Raw genomic sequence first — 20,284 nt, 5'->3', positions numbered from 1 at the left:
ACTGGTGGGGGGGGGGGAGGGCGTGCTACAGGCCTCTGGTGGGTAGAGGCCAGGGATGCTGCTAAACACCCTTCAATGTACAGCACAGCTGCTCACAACAAAGAATTATCTGGCCCCAAATGTCAATAGTGCCAAGTTTGAGAAACAGAGATTTAGAGGTCATATAGAGGGGAGAAGCAAACAAAGGCACAGCCATAGCCAGAAAGAGAAATAAATAAAATCACACCCCCAATCCTTCCCTCCCCCACCCCTCTCCCCCTTGGCAGAGACTGGCACAACACGGTAAATCAACTATACTTCGATAAAAAATAAATACATAAAGAAATAGATAGATAAATAAATAAATGAAACCAGAAAGGCATGAGGGGAGAGTGTTTTAGGAAGCAAGTAGTGGTGAGCCCTCTCCGATGGAGAAGGATGTGTAAGGAGGATGTGACAACATGGACGTCACTGAGGAACTGCCAAGAGCCATTTTGCTGGATAAAAGGGCTAAATGCAGCCTGGTGCGGGCTGAGAAGTGAATGGACAGTGAAGACATGGGAAAGACATGTGTAGGCACAGCTCTCTTGAGATGCTTGGTTCTGAAGGGGAGGCAGAGAAATGAGGAAGTGTTAGAAGAGATGTGGGGTATGGGGTCCTAGGACTTTTGGGGTTGTTTTATGATGGGAGATATTGGAGGCACTGCCACCTCCCCAGCCTGGATTCTGACCAGCCTTCTCAATGGTACCCTGGTTTCCTCTCTCCATGGCTGGATGCCCGTGCCTTCCCATCTTCCATTGTACCCCAGGGTTTGCCAGCCCTGGGAAAATCACACCACCTGCTCACTGACTCCTGTAACCAGGCTCTCGAGGGTTGATGGAGAGAATTACAAATCTAGTCTGAAGGTTCTTCCTAGGAATGTGTGTTTTCTAAACTGGGTCTCTCTGTCGTCAGGTAATCCTTGTGTCCATCTCTCATGAACTTCCTACCACATCCCTCCTGAACTTGTTCCCAGCCTCTTCCATCTCCTCAGTCCTCAGCTCCGTCCTTGCCCCTCTGCAGGTGAGCTTGCCTCTACCTACTTCAAAAAAACGTTTGTTGAGCATCTTTCAGGCCAGGCTACAATCAATATGCTTATATATTTATTAAAAGGTGGCCTGTGGAATACCTGCATCAGAGTTACTTGGGTCCTCTGCTCCAACTCCTCATCCACTTAGATGCATAGAAGCAAATTCTCTGGGTTGAGGACCAGAGAGATGCATTAGAAACAAGAACCCAGGAGATTCTGATGTTCACTACAATTTGAAAACCACTGTTATACATCATTTAATTTTCTCAATAATTCTGTGAGGGAGATATTATTATCAAAGTCAGAATTATATGGAGAGCATCCTATGTGAACTCTTACCTTCATTTCTTGTTCATACTCAAATTGTTATGCATTTTCACCAGTTTCCCTTGCCTTTGTCCTGTCTCAAATAAAGAAATCTCCCTCCCACCCCTGATCAAGACTACATCCTCTTTCAAAGGTTCCCTTTGATCCAAACTCTTCCCTCTTCCTCTGGTACTTTGATCTATCAACTGATGATGATGATGATGATGATGATGACGACGACAGTGGTAGTTATAATGGCTAGCATTTATTGATCATTCAGTATTAGCCAGCTACTGACTTTGATAAGTCTTTTTTATTTATTATTTCATCCGATCTTCAAATACTTCTACTTCTTTCTCGTTTTCGTATTACCATTCATTATATGTATGCTACACCTTTGATTATTATCCCAGAGTTCTTGGATATTCTGTTCTGGTTTATTTCATTCTTTTTTTCCTCTTTGCATTTTAGTTTGCAAAGTCTCTACTGAGAAATCTTCAAGCTCACTGATTCTTTCCTTGACAATGTCCAATGTACTGGTGAGCTCATCAAAGGCATTCTTCATGGCTGTTACAATATTTTTTTATTTCTAGCATTTCCTTTTGATTCTTTCTTAGAATTTCAAACTCTTTGCTTACATTACAATCTGTTCTTGCATGTTGTCCACTTTTAAAAATTAGAGTCCTTAGCATATTAATTATAGTTATTTAAATCCAGTCTGGTAATTCTGAAATCTATCATATCCAAGTCTGGTTCTGATGTTTGCTTTGTCTCTTTAGGCTGTGTTTTTTCTTGCCTTTTAGCATGCCTTGTAAGTTTTTGTTGAAAGCCAGACATAATCCATAGGATAATAGGAACTGAGGCAAATAAGTCTTTAGTGTGAGGTGTTATGTTCATCTGGCTATGTATGGGTTAGCCTGTGCATTTAATGTTTGCTGTAGTATGGGTGTCAGAGGCTTCAGTCTCCTCCAGTGTCGTGACTTTTGTCTCCCCTATTATCTTTGGTTTTCTCTAGAAACTCCTTCATAAATAGAGTTTATGCCTTGAAGCTCTCTTGGTTATAATCCACTGCTATTATACTAAAGCTCTGTTAATGTGATGGTCAAGTATTGGGAAGGGGAAGCAGTCTAGAATCCTATGATTAAATCTCAGGGTTTTTTTTCTTTTTTTAAAATCAGGTCATCGTCTCTGGGCCAGGACCTTTAGAAGAGTTTCTTGGCCTTTTTTTTTTTTTTTTACTCCCTTTATGCGAGACAAGAATGCTAGAGGGGGCTGGAGCTGGCAAATTCCCTTCCCCCGGGTCAGGTAAGGCTCTGGTAGTTTCCCTTGAGGGAAGATCTTTGTTAAGGAGAATGCTCTGGATATATTTCAAAATGGTTACTTTCCCCCTCCCTCTGCCTACAACAGGGGAGGATTTTTCTCTGATCTTCACTGTGAGAACCTGGTAGGGATCCTGGAGGTAAAATTCACAAACATGTAGTGATCCCCTGACATTGGGCTCCTAAGGAGTTTGACTATGAAGCTAGTCCACGCTCAGCCTGTAGCTGTTCATCAATTACTGTGTAAGTATTCTGATCAGTTACTGTCTGCAGTAGTTTCTGCTCCTGATAAGCTGTGATTCTCAGTGTTCCCTGTCTCTCCAGTTTGGGGGTGAGGAAGGGCAGTTTGCCTTGTGACCTCAACTCACTGATGGATCTAATTAGAGTTGTTGATTTTCAATTTTTCAGCTTTTTTCTTGTGAGGACAGGAGCGGTGATTTCTAAGTTCTTAACATGTCATAGCAGAAACTGGCAATCCTTATCTAATCATTACAAATCTTTGAATTAGTATTATTCCAAATTGATAGGCAAGGTTAAATTAAGTGGCCCAAGCTTATGCAGTCAGTGCGAAGTGGAGTGACTATGTTGCCACTAAAATGATATACATTATACTGGGATTCAGGCAACGTCCTATACTAGGATCCAGAAAGACAGCTGCACAAGTACAGGTTGCTTTGGAAACAGGCCAGGAGGTGTGGGTGAGCATGCATCCTCATATGGGCACATGTGAGGAAGCCCTGGGATGTCAGCTGACTTTGGGAAGGAAAGGAGTGCAGGGTGTGGGCCAGAATCCTTGTCTTTACATAGAGTCAGTATCATTTCATTGTCAAAAAGAACAACGGGTTTTAGGGCTGAATTCAAAAAGGCACTGCTATCTATTAATTGCCTACTATGTGCCAGACACCATGATAGTGCTGAACAGACACAGTGCTAAACAAAGCAATGTCCCTACTCTTGTGGAGTTGACATTGCAGTGAGGGAAAATAGCTAACACACCAGCAAGCACATACCAACCATGTCAGGTGGTGATCAGTCAGAAGAAGAAAACTAAACAGGGTAAATGGGATTAAGAGTTATGGGGGTATTGTTTTATAAAATATGGTCAGAAACGGACTCTTTGACAAAAGAGACCTCTGAGGAGGAACCTGAAAGAAGTGAGGTAGTGTGGGATTTAATGGATATCTGGGGGAAGAGCATCCTGGGCAGAGGGAAGAGGAAATACACAGTCCTTGAAGCATGCATTGATGGCTTAGCTGAGGATACAGGCCCATTCAGTCTGCAGAGACATAGGCTGTGAGGACAGTAATTACCTATGTTGGATAAAAGACGCCAAATTTGAAGAATCTTGAAATGTTGAAGAGGTCTTGATTACAAGAAGGTAATTGCACAAGAATGGGATTTGCAAGTTGGGGTTTAGTAACCACATGGTAGACGGATGGGAACTTTTTCCAGCCAACACCTTAGCCTCCCCAAAATGAAGGACAAGGGGACAATATCGGATATCAGCTGGGGGTCAATGGGAGGGACAGTTTTGTGTCCAAGGGGAAAAACCAAGACCAAGTAACTTGACAAAGGTTACACATTCTCTCTAAAAGTAAGCTCTGAGCTAGGCTTCTACTCAAATTCCTACTTGATCAGCTGTGATAAATAGTGATATAACAATATATGCCAAGAGCCAAAAAACTATTTGATATAGAAACTTGGGACTCTAACCCATGGAAATGATCTAAAATCTAGAAACACAAGGTCCATAAGGGCGAGGGTTTTTGTCTGTTTTGTCGCAGCTATATACTCACAGCCTAGAATATGCCTTGTACATAATAGGCTTTGTAAATATTTGTTGAAAATAAGTAAATGAATGAAAAGGTTTTCTTCATAAAAATTATTTATAATATTTAACAGATTTACCTAAATATGCTACAACAGGCTATTGTTTAAGTAAACTTGATCCATTTGCTCTTTGGATTTAACTATTTTAAGAAGCATACAGATGGCTTACAAGTTTGTAAAACCAGTTAAGGTCTATCCTATAAGGTAGTTAGATCTGGAATGAAGGCTCATCATTCTCATTCCAAAGATGAGGGGATTGCAAGGCCACACAGTGACTTATTGACATTTTTAAGCTACTTAATACATACATGATAAAATTGCTTTGGGAGCAGTAAACATTATATATTGTCTGCTAAACAGTTCCGTCATGTATTTGCAAATGACTTCCAGAGCTTTAGAAAAATAGAGGTGGAAACAATGCTAGTTCCCATACAAGAAAGCATGAGACCAACTAATGCCAGCAAGCAAGGGGGTAGGGCCAGAAATTCCAGCAGCAGTCATCCACCAATTTGGAAAACATTTATCAACTGGCCAGTGCCAAGCCTTCGTGAGGCCGTGGGAATACAGAGATGGCTGTAGCCCAGATTCCTGCCTCTTTGCAGAACCTTGTAGGCAAATAGGGTTTTAACATATCAGGGCTACATGGTGTGTGAAGAACTAGAATAAAGGGATGTACCAAGTGTCTGAGAGCTCAGAGGTGGGGTAGGGGGGCACAGATTCTAAACAGGATGAAAGTAAGACATGAGTATCAGGAAACACAGAGGACATGGCATGTGAAGTGCTGTGAGATGATAAACCTGGTATGATCCCTGGAATGACCCAGAAAGGATTTTAGGGGACCAAGTAGTCAATTTATGTCTGTCTCTCCCATACATCTGTCCCTGGAGCTACAAGAGATGCTCAATAGAGAAAATGGTACAGACTGCAGATGTTTTAATCCTTGCTCACTGCCATTTACTGGTTCTGTGCCTTTTGTCACATTTCTAATTCGCTCAGTGTTACCTTGCCTGTAACATGGAGACGACAATAGTGCCCACCTCATGGGATGGGTCTGAGACTGATGGGAAATTAATACATTTATTTATTCTTGTGACGAATATTTACTGAGCACCTGCCGGTGGCAGATACTGCACCCAACACTGGTTGTGCAGTGGTGAAAGAGACAGACAGTCCCTGTTCTTGTGAAACTTACAGCCTGGAGTGAGAGAATGAAAATAAATGAAGTAACTAGACCCGTTAGTACCTGGAGGTGAGAGTCGTGGTTTCCTCTATCTGCTCATTCCCTGAGGCGTAGAAACCTTGTCAAGGTACAATTTGAATCCCATTTTCGGTGAAGCTGTTGTGTGGAGTAGGTCACAAAGCCAGTCACTGAGCCCAGCCAAACAGCTAGCACCCACGTGGGACAGAATTTTCTTTTTATTTACTGGGTATCATGTATCCACTGACATTTTTCACTTTATGTTATAGCCTCCCAATCATATTACAGTGAAGATAGAAAGAATTGAAGAAGTGTGTCTCTCTCCTCACTTGGTAGAGGCAGACAGACAGCTGGTGAGTTACACCTAAGATGAGATGTCTGCCACATCTACAGAGGGATGGAGTTTGTGATTCACTGGACACAGAAAGGTAGAAAGGGCTTTGGGCTGCTGACTCAGAAGGAGGAGACATTGATTATGTCCAGGCACTGTGCTGGGCATTTTACATAAATTATCTCATCTGATACTCCAAACAATCTTTATCATGCCTATTTTATAGATGCAAGAACTAAGGTTCAGAGAAATTAAGTGACTTCTTCACCCATTTGGTAGAGGCAGAATTTGAGCTCGCGTCTGCAAACTCCAAAACCCATGTTTTTCTCCAGACACCCACTGTACATTCTAAATAGAAAAGCGAAGCTAGAATTGTAAGAATAATGAGATACATGATCCTTTTGGAGGAGGAAGATCAGCCTAAAAATAGCGATGCTTTTTACTGTTATAATAAACTGTGTGACCACCAATGATACTGTCAAATTCTAAATGGCCACCTCTAGAAAGAGAGGAGCTAATATACACATATACCTGTGTGTGTTGTGTGTACACACTTAAAATCTAGAAGGAAATATACCCAAATGCTAATAATGATTATCTCTAGATTATAAGATGACTAATTTTATCTCTTCTGTATCCTCTGTATTTACCATTTTCTGTATTTTCCATCACAAAACAAGGGTGTGCTCTGTTGAGAGGAATGATGCTCAAGTCCTGATTAGGCATCTGGTCCCCAGACTCAGCGCTTGCCGGCTTGGAAGGAAACTACTTATTGTCCTTTCTGGTATCAGGCAACAGGGACCAGGGCTATGGCAGCCTGAGGACAGACATCCAGCCCAGGCACTCACATGCCACACTGCTTCTCATTTCAAATGATAAGCAGCAATTTTAAATGATTTTAAACATCAATTAAAAAAAGAAAACTAAGTGTTGAAGAAGAGGTCTTGATATTGATTTTTAAATATGTCCTGGGCTTCCCTGGTGGCGCAGTGGTTGAGAGTCCGCCTGCCGATGCAGGGGACGTGGGTTCGTGCCCCGGTCCGGGAAGATCCCACATGCCGCGGAGCGGCTGGGCCCGTGAGCCATGGCCGCTGAGCCTGCGCGTCCGGAGCCTGTGCCCCGCAACGGGAGAGGCCACAACAGTGAGAGGCCCGCGTACCGCAAAAAAAAAAAAAAAAAATGTCCTTTTGATGGTTCCTTTAGGATCACAGCTCACAGAGGCATTTTACACCGAGTGAGTTCCTGAAGGGAAGGGGCCAGCATAGCATGTCATCCATCCCCTGGTTCATTCATTTGTTTGTTCATTCATTCATTCATTCATTCGAGAACACGTTTACTGTGCCTTCACTGGTCTCTATGCGCTTGTCAAAGTAGATACAATGAAACACTAAAATAGAGCAAGTTTTAAAATAGAGAAAAGATTGCTCTGTCATAGCATTTAGGTCTTTACCTAAATGCCATTTTTCTTGGCAACTCACCATAACCACCATTTTAAATTGCATCTATCCATCCCAGTTGCTTTATTTTTCCCATTACCCCTATTACCTACCACATGCATATTTTACTTATGTTGTATATTGTCTCTAATTCCCTTATACTAAATTATAAGCTCTAAATGTGTATTAAGTTCTGCATTTGGTTAGGTGCTTTTCCACTTTAAACTAGTTGAGGGCAGAAATGAAATACTGATCACTACAACCAAAAATTATGTATTTTAAATGTAACAAATGTCTATTACTTATTTTTTCTCATATTAATTTTCTAAAACAAAATTTATTGTTGGAAAGTAATAAACATGAAACATGGTTTAAACTTCAAAAAAAAATAGAGGAAAGAGTACAGTGGTTTTCACACAAACCCTTTATCTTCACCCCTTGTCCACCTGTAAACTTTAAAACCGCCCAAAAGACAACTCAAAAGTTATTGTCTCAAAGAGACAGAAGACACAGAGATGGCCAACAGGCACATGACAAGATGCTCAACATCTCTAATTATTAGAGAAATGAAAATCAAAACTGCAGTGAGGTATCACCTCACACCAGGCAGAATGGCCATCATGAAAAAGTCTACAAATAATAAATGCTGGAGAGGGTCTGGAGAAAAGGGAACCTTCCTACACTGTTGGTGGGAAGGTAAATTGCTGCAGTCACTATGGAGAACAGTATGCAGGTTCCTTAAAAAACTAAAATAGGGCCTCCCTGGTGGCACAAGTGGTTGAGAGTCCGCCTGCCGATGCAGGGGATACGGGTTCGTGCCCCGGTCTGGGAGGATCCCATATGCCGCGGAGCGGCTGGGCCCGTGAGCCATGGCCGCTGAGCCTGCGCGTCCGGAGCCTGCGCGTCCGGAGCCTGTGCGTCCGGAGCCTGTGCTCCGCAACGGGGGAGGCCACAACAGTGAGAGGCCCGCATATCGCAAAAAAAAAAAAAAAAAAAAACTAAAATAGAGTTACCATATGATACAGTGATCCCACTCCTGGGCATATATCCAGAGAAAACTCTAATTCCAAAAGATACATGCACCCCAATGCTCATAGCAGCACTTTTTACAATAGCCAAGACATGGAAGCAAACTAAGTGTCCATCAACAGATGAATGGATAAAGAAGATGTGGGGTGCGTGTGTGTGTGTGTGTGTGTATATATATATATATATATATACACACATACACAATGAAATATTACTCAGCCATAAAAAAGAATAAAATAATGCCATTTGCAGCAACATGGATGGACCTAGAGATTATCATACTAAGTGAAGTAAGCCAGACAGAAAAAGACAAATATCATATGATATCACTTATATGTTGAATCTAAAAAAATGATACAAGTGAACTTATTTACCAAACAGAAACAGACTCACAGACATAGAAAACAAACTTATGGTTACCAAAGGGGAAGTGGGGGGAGGGATAAATTAGGAGTTTGGAATTAATAGATACACACTACTATATATAAACTAGATTAAAAACAAGGACCTACTGTATAGCACAGGGAACTATATTCAATATCTTGTAATAACCTATAATGGAAAAGAATCTGAAAAAGAATATATATATATCTGAATCACTTTGTTGTACACCTGAAACTAACACAACACTGTAAATCAACTATGCTTCAATTTAAAAAAAGTTATCATCTCTATAAATATCCTTTCTCTTCTCCCAGATCAGCTCCCACTCCTCACTTCCTACAAATGATTGCTTTCTTATTTGCACACATGCAGCAATTATAACACTTAGTATGCTGCAATAGAGTTCTTTCTATACAAGTCTCTTTATGTCACAGGTAGGAAATGATCACATTTGGAGTAAACAGACAAGACCACTCCAATACCCAAGGAAATAAATATCTAGGCTCTCCTATAATCCATTTTGTACTCCACCAGTACACCTAGCATGCCAGGGTTGCGAAGTTCTACTGTACATCTTGACCTCCTAATTAGCACCATGGACCAGGCCTTAATTATTCATCTTGGTATGCTCAGAGCCTAGTATGTTGCCTTTCACATAGCTGGTAATTAGTGCTTTTATTAGATCATTCCAACTAATATTTATTGAGTGTCCACCATGTACCAGGCACAGTGCTAGTTGATAGAAATACACTAGTGAACAAAATAGGTACAGTTATGCCCTACAATTTGGTGTGGCAGAGCAATATTAAACAAATAATCCTACAAGCAAGTATATAAGTTGTAATAACCACCCTTAAGGAAAAGTAGGGCGCTATAAATGATATGGAAATATTTGAATAAACAAATAAATGAATGAACGAAAGCACTGTATGTTTTATATGGTAATATCCATTCACTAGAAAGGTGTACTCTACAGGAAAAGAAAGAGAATATTATGGGCTCTCTCAGGACGGATTAAGAATCCCATAAGACAATCTATGTGTTCATGCACCTATGATGCATACTGGGACCTCATTTGTGTTTTGTGGTCCTATCTCATGAATGACTCATTCTGAACTTACTTACAGGCAACTAAAAATCCTCAGATTCTTTTGTTGTTGTTTGTTTGTTTAACGTGCTGCCATAAATCCAAACCGCTCTTCTTGTACAGGTGCAATAGGTTATTTGGATCTAAGCAGGTAACTTTCTGTGTTCTTCCATTAGCTTTCATCTTGCTAGATTTGGTCTATCAGTTTGACCTGCCCAAATCCTGTCATGCCCAGCCCTGATATGGGAATATATGTTTCCCTTCATATCAGTGGGTGTGGCTACTCTGATGGAATGTCCATATTCAGGTTGTTGAAAAGAGTGCTCAGTGAAAATTTGGGGGAGGGCTGGGGGGCGGAAATCACCTTTGAAACACATATCAAAAATGTAAAAATGTCCATATCCTTTGCATTTGTAATTACACTTCTGGGAATCTCTTCTAGCAAACTAATACCAAATAAGGAAAAAAACTTTATGCAAGAAACTTTTACTCCATTATTTATAGTAGTGAATAGTAGATTGAAAAATTCTAATATCTTATAAGGGTCACAATTAGCTTAGGTGAGTGTAAAAAGAGGAAGTTTTCCTATAAAGTAAGAGAGAATTCCTAAGAACAGGCTTGCAATAGTTTATTTTGAGAAAAGTGTGTTGAAAACTCATTTAGCATCTCACGTGGCTCAGAACTCATTAGGAGCTAATAAATATTTATTGTTAGTGAAGAGATAATGGAAATAGTTTATAAACAGGTGATTAAGAATATGGAATAATTAGTTATTAAAAGACACTTGTTTGCATGGTATTGATAAGGAAGCTTAGGCAAACATTCCTCTTTATAATGAACCTTTCTTCCTTTGATTGGCAGACTATTCCCTAAACTAGTTGATGCATGTAGCCCTTAAATTAAAAATAAAATAAAGTGATAGTGTTATAAACTAGCAGCTTGAATTTTAGTACAAGTACTGTGCTTAAAATTCTGTCAAACTGGAGGGCCTACTCTGTGAGGTGCACAGGGCAAGGTGCTGGGAATATAGCAGCAAACAAGACAGGCAAAAATCCCTGCCCCGTGGAGCTTACAGTTTAGTGGAAGGGGGGAGCTGACGCTCAAGTCAACAAGTAAAATAGATAGCACGTCAGATGGCAATAAAGGCAATGAAAAAAAATTAAGTGGTGGAGAGGGATAGGGAATTCAGCTCAGGGATAGAAGGGGGGGAATGAAGTTTCAAATAGGGTGATGGGGCACGCCCCCTGGGAAAGGGACTTCTGAGCAGAGACCTGAAGGAGGAGGGAGAAAGAGCTGGGCAGTTGGCTGGGCCACGAGCATTCCTGGGAGCAACTCGTTCTGAGCAATACAATTTTAAAGGATTGGTGGATTACTTCTGTACAGGCAGTCCAGCTGCTGCATTCCTTGTCACTTTCAATTAACCATGAGTACACCCTGCTAGCTCATCAGACTCCCGTGTCTCTCCCTTCTGGCAGCTGGGGACAGATACTCTAGTCTGTGCCAAAGTTGCCACGCTGGACCCGCAGCTGGAAGCAGAGAAGGCAGCCCCACCCCTTTCTCCTGGGCCTCTGCCGGGGTGGTGAGAGCTGTAACCCTTACCCTCCCAGTCCCAAGCAGCCCCAGTCCCTTCCCACTGAGTCTAAAGGGGCATTAAAGTTTGCTTTAAAGTTTCTTTTGTACCTGGTGAGTCTGTGCTCTCTGAGTAAGGGCTCTCATTTAGAAGCAAAATCACCCACTCTCAGAGTTACTTTTAGAATTAAGAATGTAATCTTCCACCAGATTTAAAGGGTATTAGAATTTTGTTGTTGATGTCAAGTCCTCAAGGCTGTCATATTTGGAGTGAGGGTGTTAACAAAGAAGTATATCTAAATATTTGTTAATTGCCATGCATATATTTTTAAAATTTCATCAGTATTTGTAGCTTCTGATCATCTGCTCATGTTCCAACTGATGACTTGCTGACTTTTTGCCATCCCTGTTGATATAAGGCACAGTTACAAGGAGGATGCTGTAAGCTCCTTGAGGGCAGGACTATGTCTGTTTTTCTCAGACTTTGGAGATACTGGGCACCCAAGTGAAGTGTGCATTTAATGCACAGGGCAGGGCAGGGGTGGGGAGATGAGTGTGAGAAAATCACTGGCACAGAGTCCCTTCCCTCCCATTCCCCCACACTCCACCTCCATGGATGTTGGGTTACTCTGGTCAATTTACTTAGCCCCTTGGAGACTCAGTTTCATCATCTGGAAAATGGGTATAACAATCCTGACTTCCCAGGGTTGCTATGAGAACTAAGTAGGATAACGAATATAAAGCTCTTGACCTAGAGACTACTACCATAAAAAAGTCATAATACACACTCATTTTTTCACTTAACATGTACACATTGAGAGGCAGTATACATGGCTGGGAGCAGGGATCTGGAGCCAGACTGCCCACGTTTGAATCCCAGCTTTATTGCTTAGAGCTGAACGGTCTTAAGAAAGTTACTGAATTGCTCTGTGCCACAATTTCCTCATCTGTGAAAAACAGAACAATAATGCTTATCTCATGGTGTTACTCTGAGGATTAAATCAGTTAAAAAATGTAAACCACTTAGAACAGTATCTGGCATACAAGCATTATTATTGTATGCTAGGCATTTTTCATGTATGTTTCCCACTTTGATCCCTCTAGGGCTTAAACAACAGATATGTTGACGTGATGGTGGAGAAGTTCATGTTGGATGGGCTGGATCCACGTCTCATGTCAACACTGGTTCTCTAACTCGAGTGGGCATTGGATTTACCCTGAGGGCTTGCTGAAACACAGGTTGTGGGACCCCCACCCTCAAAGCTTCTGATTCAGAAGGTCTGGGTGAGGCTTGAGATTTTCTGTTTCAAACAAGTTCCCAGGGCTTCCCTGGTGGCGCAGTGGTTGAGAGTCCACCTGCCGATGCAGGGGACACGGGTTTGTGCCCCGGCTGGGAAGATCCCACATGCCGCGGAGCGGCTGGGCCTGTGAGCCATGGCCGCTGAGCCTGCGCGACCAGAGCCTGTGCTCCGCAACGGGAGAGGCCACGGCGTTGGGAGGCCCGCGTACCGCAAAAAAAAAAACAAGTTCCCAGATGGTGCTGATGCTGCTGGTCCAGAGACCACACTCTGAGAACCACTGTGATGTAACAAGAAAGGATGTCAGAAGCTCTAAGAGAAGAAGGAAGGATGGATGCATAACGAGATAGGAGTCCTGGAACAATCCCAAATAGGACTGAGTTATGGGCACTAGTAGAAAGAATAATTTGTTCATTTATTCATTCAACAAACATATACCTACTGCCCACTGTGAGCAGGGCCCTGTATTCACCAACTGGTTACAAGGACCAAGATTTAGCCAAGCAGAGACAACAGCAAGCTGGAGAGGACTATCAGTTTACTGAATTAAAACGGCATCAAAGAAAGAAGCCATGTCCCCACTGGCCTAACTCAGGCATCATTTTGTGTGTGTGTGTTTATCAGAATATACATAAAATTTACCATTTTAACCATTTTTAAGTGTACAGTTCATGGCATTAAGTACATTCATATGTTGAACAGGCATCACCACCGCCTATCTCCAGAACTTTTTTCATCTTCCCAAACTGAAACTCCGCATCTGTTCAATAATTCCCTATTTCCCCCTGCCCCACATCCCCTGTACTTTCTGTCTCTATGAATTTGACGGCATAGCTCATATAAGTGACATCAGACAATATTTGTCATTTTGTGCTTACTTACTTCACTTAGCATAATGTCTTCAAGGGTCACCCATGTGATAACATGTGTCAGAATTTCCTTCCTTCTTAAAGGTGAATAATATTCCACTGTATGTATACATCACATTTTGTTTATCCATTCATCCATCAGTAGACATTTGGGTTGTTTCTGCCTTTCAGCTTTTGTAAATAATGCTGCTATGAACACGGCTGTACACTATCTGTTCAAGTCCCTCCTTTCAACTCTTCTGCGTATATACATCTAAGCATCATTTTAAAGCAGATAAATTTTGTTTGGGTGAATATTAAGATCACATTTCCCATCTCCCACCCCCAACTTTTCCCTTCTTAGAACTTTATCCCTCCTGACACTCAGGTACCCAGATCTCTCAGCTGCCCCAACCTTATAAATCATTCACACCTCCAGGTAAATTAGAACAACAAGAACAAGAGGAATATATTTTAGTGCTTTATGGGCTGAATGTATGCATGAATCTTCCTTTCCCTATAATGACAATCTTGCTGATGCACTGTCCAAACACACCTGGCCAGGAGCTTGATCTGTACTATGGGGAAGACATTTAGTCACTGGAATCAGGCACCTGAGAGATAACACCTTACTATTTACTATTAAATCACTTTAGGTAAGTGATTTAATCTCTCTAGCTTCAATTTCCTGATCTATAATATAGGGATAATAGTTCCTATCTACTTGGTTGCTGTGAGAATCAAACTAAGATAAGGTAAACTAATTAAATTAAGATAAACCAAGATAAGGTAAAGCACTTAACCAAGTGCCTGGCATATGGTAAGTACCCAACAAATATTGGTTGTATCTGGGTAACTCCTTCAGATACACGCCAAGGAAGTTCCTGACATCTAGGTCCATAGAAGGACATTACAATGAGCATGGAATTAACAGTTCCACTAGGCCAGAAGTCCAGAATCTTAAACGCTGGACATTTTTTTAATTTATTTTTTTTATTTTTTGTGGTACGCAGGCCTCTCACTGTTGTGGCCTCTCCCGTTGTGGAGCACAGGCTCCAGACGCACAGGCTCAGCAGCCATGGCTCACGGGCCTAGCCAAACCGTGGCATGTGGGATCTTCCCGGACCGGGGCACAAACCCATGTCCCCTGCATTGGCAGGCGGACTCTCAACCACTGCGCCACCAGGGAAGCCCTGGACATTTTTTTTTTAATCACATGATTCAAAATTACAACCTGCCCACAAGGGGTTAAAGATATCTTTGGATGGGGAAGATATCTTGGGTGCTCTGTGGAACCCACAAATTGTACCAGAATCCCCAGCAGCCAGCCATGGGTGTAAGTATTCTTCCTGAGTTTTTTTTTTCTTCTGAGTTTGCAAATGCCAGATAAAAATGGATTCCAGAACAATGGAAATTTGAGATGAGAAATGGTTACAGCAGATTTGGCCGCGCCTCCTCCTAGGATCGCCCCAGTCATTTTGGGACATGTTCTGACAACTTGCTGGCCTCTTTCTAAACCTCTGAGAGGGGGTGATGTTCCTGCCACTTCCCCTGGAAGAATATTCCACGGTGAAGTATGACTCACTGGCAGGGTCCTTGTCTTTGAGATTCCCTTTCTTCTCCTGACCCACTTTCGTCTTGCTGTGCCCTTTTGTACAAAGTCAAACGAGGCCTCCCCTGGAAGAGGCTGCTCTGCAAGGACTGACAGTTAAAGACCATTACCACCTCTTCAACTCGGCCCCGTTCATTTAGCCAAGCAAAGCATGTTTAGTTCTTTTAATCTTCCCTCATAAATCAATCTCTTCGTTCCCTTAATAGTCCTTCTCCTGTGCTTTGAACTCCCTCCAGTCTGGCCAGCCTAAGCTCCTGTTCCGTTTACACTTGAAAATTGCCAGTCAATTGAGAAATGGCTGCACAGGAAAAACATCCGTGCCTCGGCAGGGTTCTGGGAGCTCCCACCACACTGGACTGTCTGCTGCCCAAGGTACTGTGAGCCCCAGAAGAGCCCTGCCTGGTGGCCGAGCCCCAAGGCCTTAAGGTAGACGCGAGGCATTTGCTGCCTACTCCCTTATAGGTCTTTCCATGGACCTGGTCCACCCCGCCAATGGTCAAGGATATTGCATGAGAAGCCCCCTCAGATACCTGCCCCATTCCTTACCCTCAGCCTCCTCGATCCGGCCCACCTTTCACTTGGCATCTACCTACTAGAGCGACAGGGGTCCCTGGAAAAGTCCAGAAGGGGTCTTACCTGGAAGGTCCCGGCATGGTCTTCCTCCTTATCACCCTCTCTGTTCTCTTTGAGGGCGATCAATGTGAATCCTCTGAAGTAAGAGGGAGGCGCAGCTGAAAGCGTCACTGCAGAGACAGAAGAAAGCAGATGATAAGCATAAGAATCAGCTGCCTTCCATTCGTCAAACGGATAAACATTGAGTTCCCCATTAACATCCCAGACCTGTGGGTAGCAGGGGCAGCTGTCAGTGGGAAAGTCTTATTCTGTAGAGTAGTGAAATTTCACTCCCTCCACCTAGCCCCCTCTCACATTTCAGAACCTGCTAAACGTCTGAACTACAATCTCACTTGGGAATTCTTTTTGCTGTGGCCTCTCCCGTTGCGGAGCACAGGCTCTGGACACGCAGGCCCAGCGGCCATGGCTCACGGGCCCAGCCGCTCCGCGGCATGTGGGATCTTCCCGGACCGGGGCACGAACCCGTGTCCCCTGCATCGGCAGGCAGACTCTCAACCACTGTGCCACCAGGGAAGCCCTCACTTAGGAATTCTTGAATCAACCAAGGCTGAGGTGAGCTCTCTCTCAGTAACCACAATTTGACAAAAATAGTCCCTGGTCAGCAACTCTAGTCTTGACAGTTATCTAATGTTACACTTCCAGAGATCAGCCCAGGAGAGATCCAGCTGCTTGCAGCACAAACTCCTGTAGGATGTGGCAAAACACATTTCCTATTTCTTGTGGGTACTCAGCTAGAACATTCCCAGCCTCCCTTGCAGTTTGGTCTGCTGGTGCCCCAGTCCTACCAGTAGAAAGTGTGAACAGACATGATGCATGCCACTTCCTGCCTGGCCCATCCAGACTTTCTACATGATTCTCCATTCTTCCTCTCCCATCTCTGCCTGCTGAATGCAGGAGATCCAGCAGAGGACTCTGATGCCCCAGGAGAAGGATGGTAGAGCCACAAGATGTAAGGAACCTGGGTTTCTGAATAACCACACAGATAATCACTCATGGACCAGAAACATCCATATTATACTTGGCACAAACTGGAAATAAACTTATATTGTGGGGGATTGTTTGTTACAGCAGTTGGAATTATGAACCTACTTTAAACTCTTCCTTCCCACATTGACCCAGAGAACTAGGTATTCATTGAAACCTAGCTCAGGGATCTTAGCAATGATGTTTGCCCCTCCCTTTGTATCTACAATCTCCCGAGATGGAAATCCTTTATTGCAATTTTTGCACTGGATTGCAATTCTATTTTTACCACCCTTCTCCACTGGACTGTGAGTTAATGCTGGAGAGGAACTGGGTTTTCATTTGCTTTGTATCCGTATCACCTAGCACAGAGCCTGGCATCTAAGAGATGCTCCATTCAAGCTTCTTGAAATTGATATAAATTGAGGTCTAAATTACTGCCTACATTAAAATGCTAAGATTCTTTAAACATAAAATTATAGACTATTAGTGCTATCCTAAGAATCCTCCATTCCAAGCCCTCTAATTTCACAGATAGGACACAAAGACACAGAAATGTCAACAGACACGCTGAAGGTAGTAAGACCACCCAGAGGTGGGCTTTGGGTCTGGCCCCCTCCCCAGTTTAACACTCTACTCATTGCTCTACATACTGAGTATAAATAGGAATATCTATAGTGTGTGTATTCCGTAAGCGTTGACTAAGTTTTCAAAATTTAAAAATCAATTCATTGAACCTATAGTATTTATGTGATTCTGATAAGCAACCCCCTTTTGAGGAGGGGCATTTAGTCTTCTAGTTTCAGTCCTGAAAAGGAAACATTCCAAAAGTCCAAAAATTAAAACCACCATCTAGGAAAGTTCAGCAATGGTCCGTGAGCCACCAACACAATGACATCTCAGAGAAGCACTTGGAGACACAAAGACTGCACGTCTCATGCTGTGGTTGGTCAGTTCATCCCACAAAAGTGAAAGTGCATTCTGATTGGTGGCTACTGATGTCTATAAAAGGTCAGATGGAAAATAAGGAAGAAAGAATGAGAAAAAAGCACACAAAGAAGTAAAGAAGAGTAAGAAAGGTGGTTGCACAGCAGTGGCAGGCAGAAAATGATGCTTATGATGTCAGGAGAAAGAACTGAGATCTCTGAGGGATAGACAGACAGCCCCACAGCTGTCTGAGGTTATCTAGGGTGGGGTGGGAGGGCTTTCAAGGCTATTCTACACAATTCTGGAGGAAGGGGAGCAGAGAACAAGAAGCAGACAGTAAAGGTGCTCTGGCCAGATCACCTCAAATTCCTCTGTACCATTGTAATGTGACCCTGGTGCTGATGTGCCTTTGCTTCCAGAGGCCAGCACCTGCAACTCAGCCCTGGTCACTGGAGTCTGCTCTGCCTAATATGAAAAGCCCAGCTACCTTGCATCAGGTGATGACAATTCTGAGGGGTACCTGACACCTCGAAATGGCCCTGCAGAATCAGAGCTCACTGGGGTCATGGGCTGGCAAGGCTTCTTCCTCCTCGTCCCAGTTCCCCAATCCCTTATTGGCCTCCCCTGGGAGCACTTCCTTAATAAGTCAATGGCACCCAAATCCTCACCTGAGGGTTTGTTATGGGGTTAAATTGTGTCCTCCCAAAATATATGTTAAAATCCTAACCCCAGGTTCCTGGAAATGTGACCTTATTTGGAAATAGGGTCTTTGCAGATGTAATTAGTTAAGATGAGATCATATTGGGTTAAGGTAATCCTAAGTCCAAGATGGCCAGTGTCCTTAGAAGAAGAGACATGGAGACACACAGGGAAGAATGCCAGGTGATGACAGAGGCAGAGATTGGAGTGAAGCATCTGCAGGCCAATGAACAGCAAGGACTGTCACCAGAGGCTGGGAGAGGCATGAAAGAAACTCCCTAGGAGCCTCCAGAAGGAACCAACTCTGATGACATCTTCATTTCAGATTTTTAGCCTCTAGAACTGTGAGCAAGTACATTTCTGTTGTTTTAAGCCACCGGTTTGTGGTTCTATACATGGGAGCCCTAGGAAATGAGTAATATCTGCTTCTGGGGAACCCAGCATAAGTCAGACAGTCAATTTCTGCTGCACAGTCACTGCCTTCAGGCTACAGCTCAAACCCCATAGACTGATAGGCCCACAGACTCTGCCTTTCTGGAGAGCTTCATCAGCCACGTTTCCATTCCCTGCCACACTGCATTTCAGTCCTGGGACTCGCTCACTGGCAGTTTCCTGAAAAGCCGTATCATTTCACTCTACAGTATTATTTCTTTCCATATGCTATTCATACGCTTGGAATGTTCTACCTCCTCCATTCCTAGCAAACTTCTTTAGAAATCAGCTAAATTTTCACCTTTTCTGTGATGTTTCCTCTGACTTTCCCATCAAGACCTGGGTGCTCTTTTTCCCTGGACTTTGTTAAGATTAAAAATACCTACACAGTGGGCCTAATAACAGCATTTACCTCAAAGTATTAGTGTAAAACATAAATAATTAATGCACTAAAGTCCTTAAAATCATGGTTGGCAGATAATAGGCACTTATTAAATATTAGCTCTTATTATTATCAGTGATGAGATGATCACATTAAATCATATTTTGTGTGTAAGTATTTGTTTACCTATTTGCGAGTCCTTCAAAGGCAAGAACCACATCTTAGCTCAGCACAGTGATTAGCACAGAGTTGATATGTAATTACATTTACTGAATCGTGTTCATGGACTGTTAGACTCAGGGTTGTAAAGATGTCAATTCTTCTCAAACTGATTTATAGATTTAGTGCAACTTACATTAAATTCACAGCATGATTTCTGTGATATTGACAAGTCGATTCTAAAATTTATGTGAAAATGCAAAGGGCCAATACCTAAGGCAATCTGGAAAAAGAAGGGCAAGGTTGGATGGCTTCTATTCCCAGATATCGAGACCTATGCAGCTATAGAAATTAAGCCAGTGTACCATAACAAGGAAAGAAAAATAGGCCTGAATAGTTTGAGGTCCAGATAAAGTTCCACAAATATATGTGAACTTGATTTATCATTAAGGATATACTGCAGAGCAGTGGGGGAAAGAAGATATTTTCAATGACAACTAGGAAAACCGTGTAAAAAAGGTGAATCTTGGCCTTTGCCTCACATCTTTCACAAAATAAATTTCACATGGATTGTAGAGCTAAATGTGAAAAGTAAAACAATAAGGTTTTAGAAAGTAGCATAAGATAAAATACGAATGACCCTGGAGTAGGAAAGAGTTTTTAAACAGGACATAAAAAAAAAAAAATACCAACAAGAAGATGTGTAAATGGAATGGTATCAAAATTTTGCTTTTCAAAAGACACTGCTAAGAAAAAGTAAGCCATGGTGTGGAAGGAGGTATCTGCAATCCATT

At 42.5% G+C, this 20,284-nt stretch overlaps 1 protein-coding gene across 1 annotated transcript in view; it reads right to left on the bottom strand.

Annotated features, from left to right (window-relative positions):
* The window catches only part of SPON1 (spondin 1), a 274,713-nt gene that overhangs the window by 238,852 nt on the left and 15,577 nt on the right, over positions 1 to 20,284 (bottom strand). Inside the window, exon 2 of the mRNA XM_060104477.1 lies at positions 15,932 to 16,038. Coding sequence (XP_059960460.1) covers positions 15,932 to 16,038 — 107 coding nt within the window. The remainder of the gene's footprint in view (positions 1 to 15,931; positions 16,039 to 20,284) is intronic.

This window comes from Mesoplodon densirostris, chromosome 7 (genome assembly GCF_025265405.1).
Source record: "Mesoplodon densirostris isolate mMesDen1 chromosome 7, mMesDen1 primary haplotype, whole genome shotgun sequence".
NCBI classification, from domain to species: Eukaryota; Metazoa; Chordata; class Mammalia; order Artiodactyla; family Ziphiidae; genus Mesoplodon; species Mesoplodon densirostris.
The sequence above is the reverse complement of the archived record's forward strand: the minus strand, read 5'-3'. Positions and strand labels throughout refer to the sequence as shown.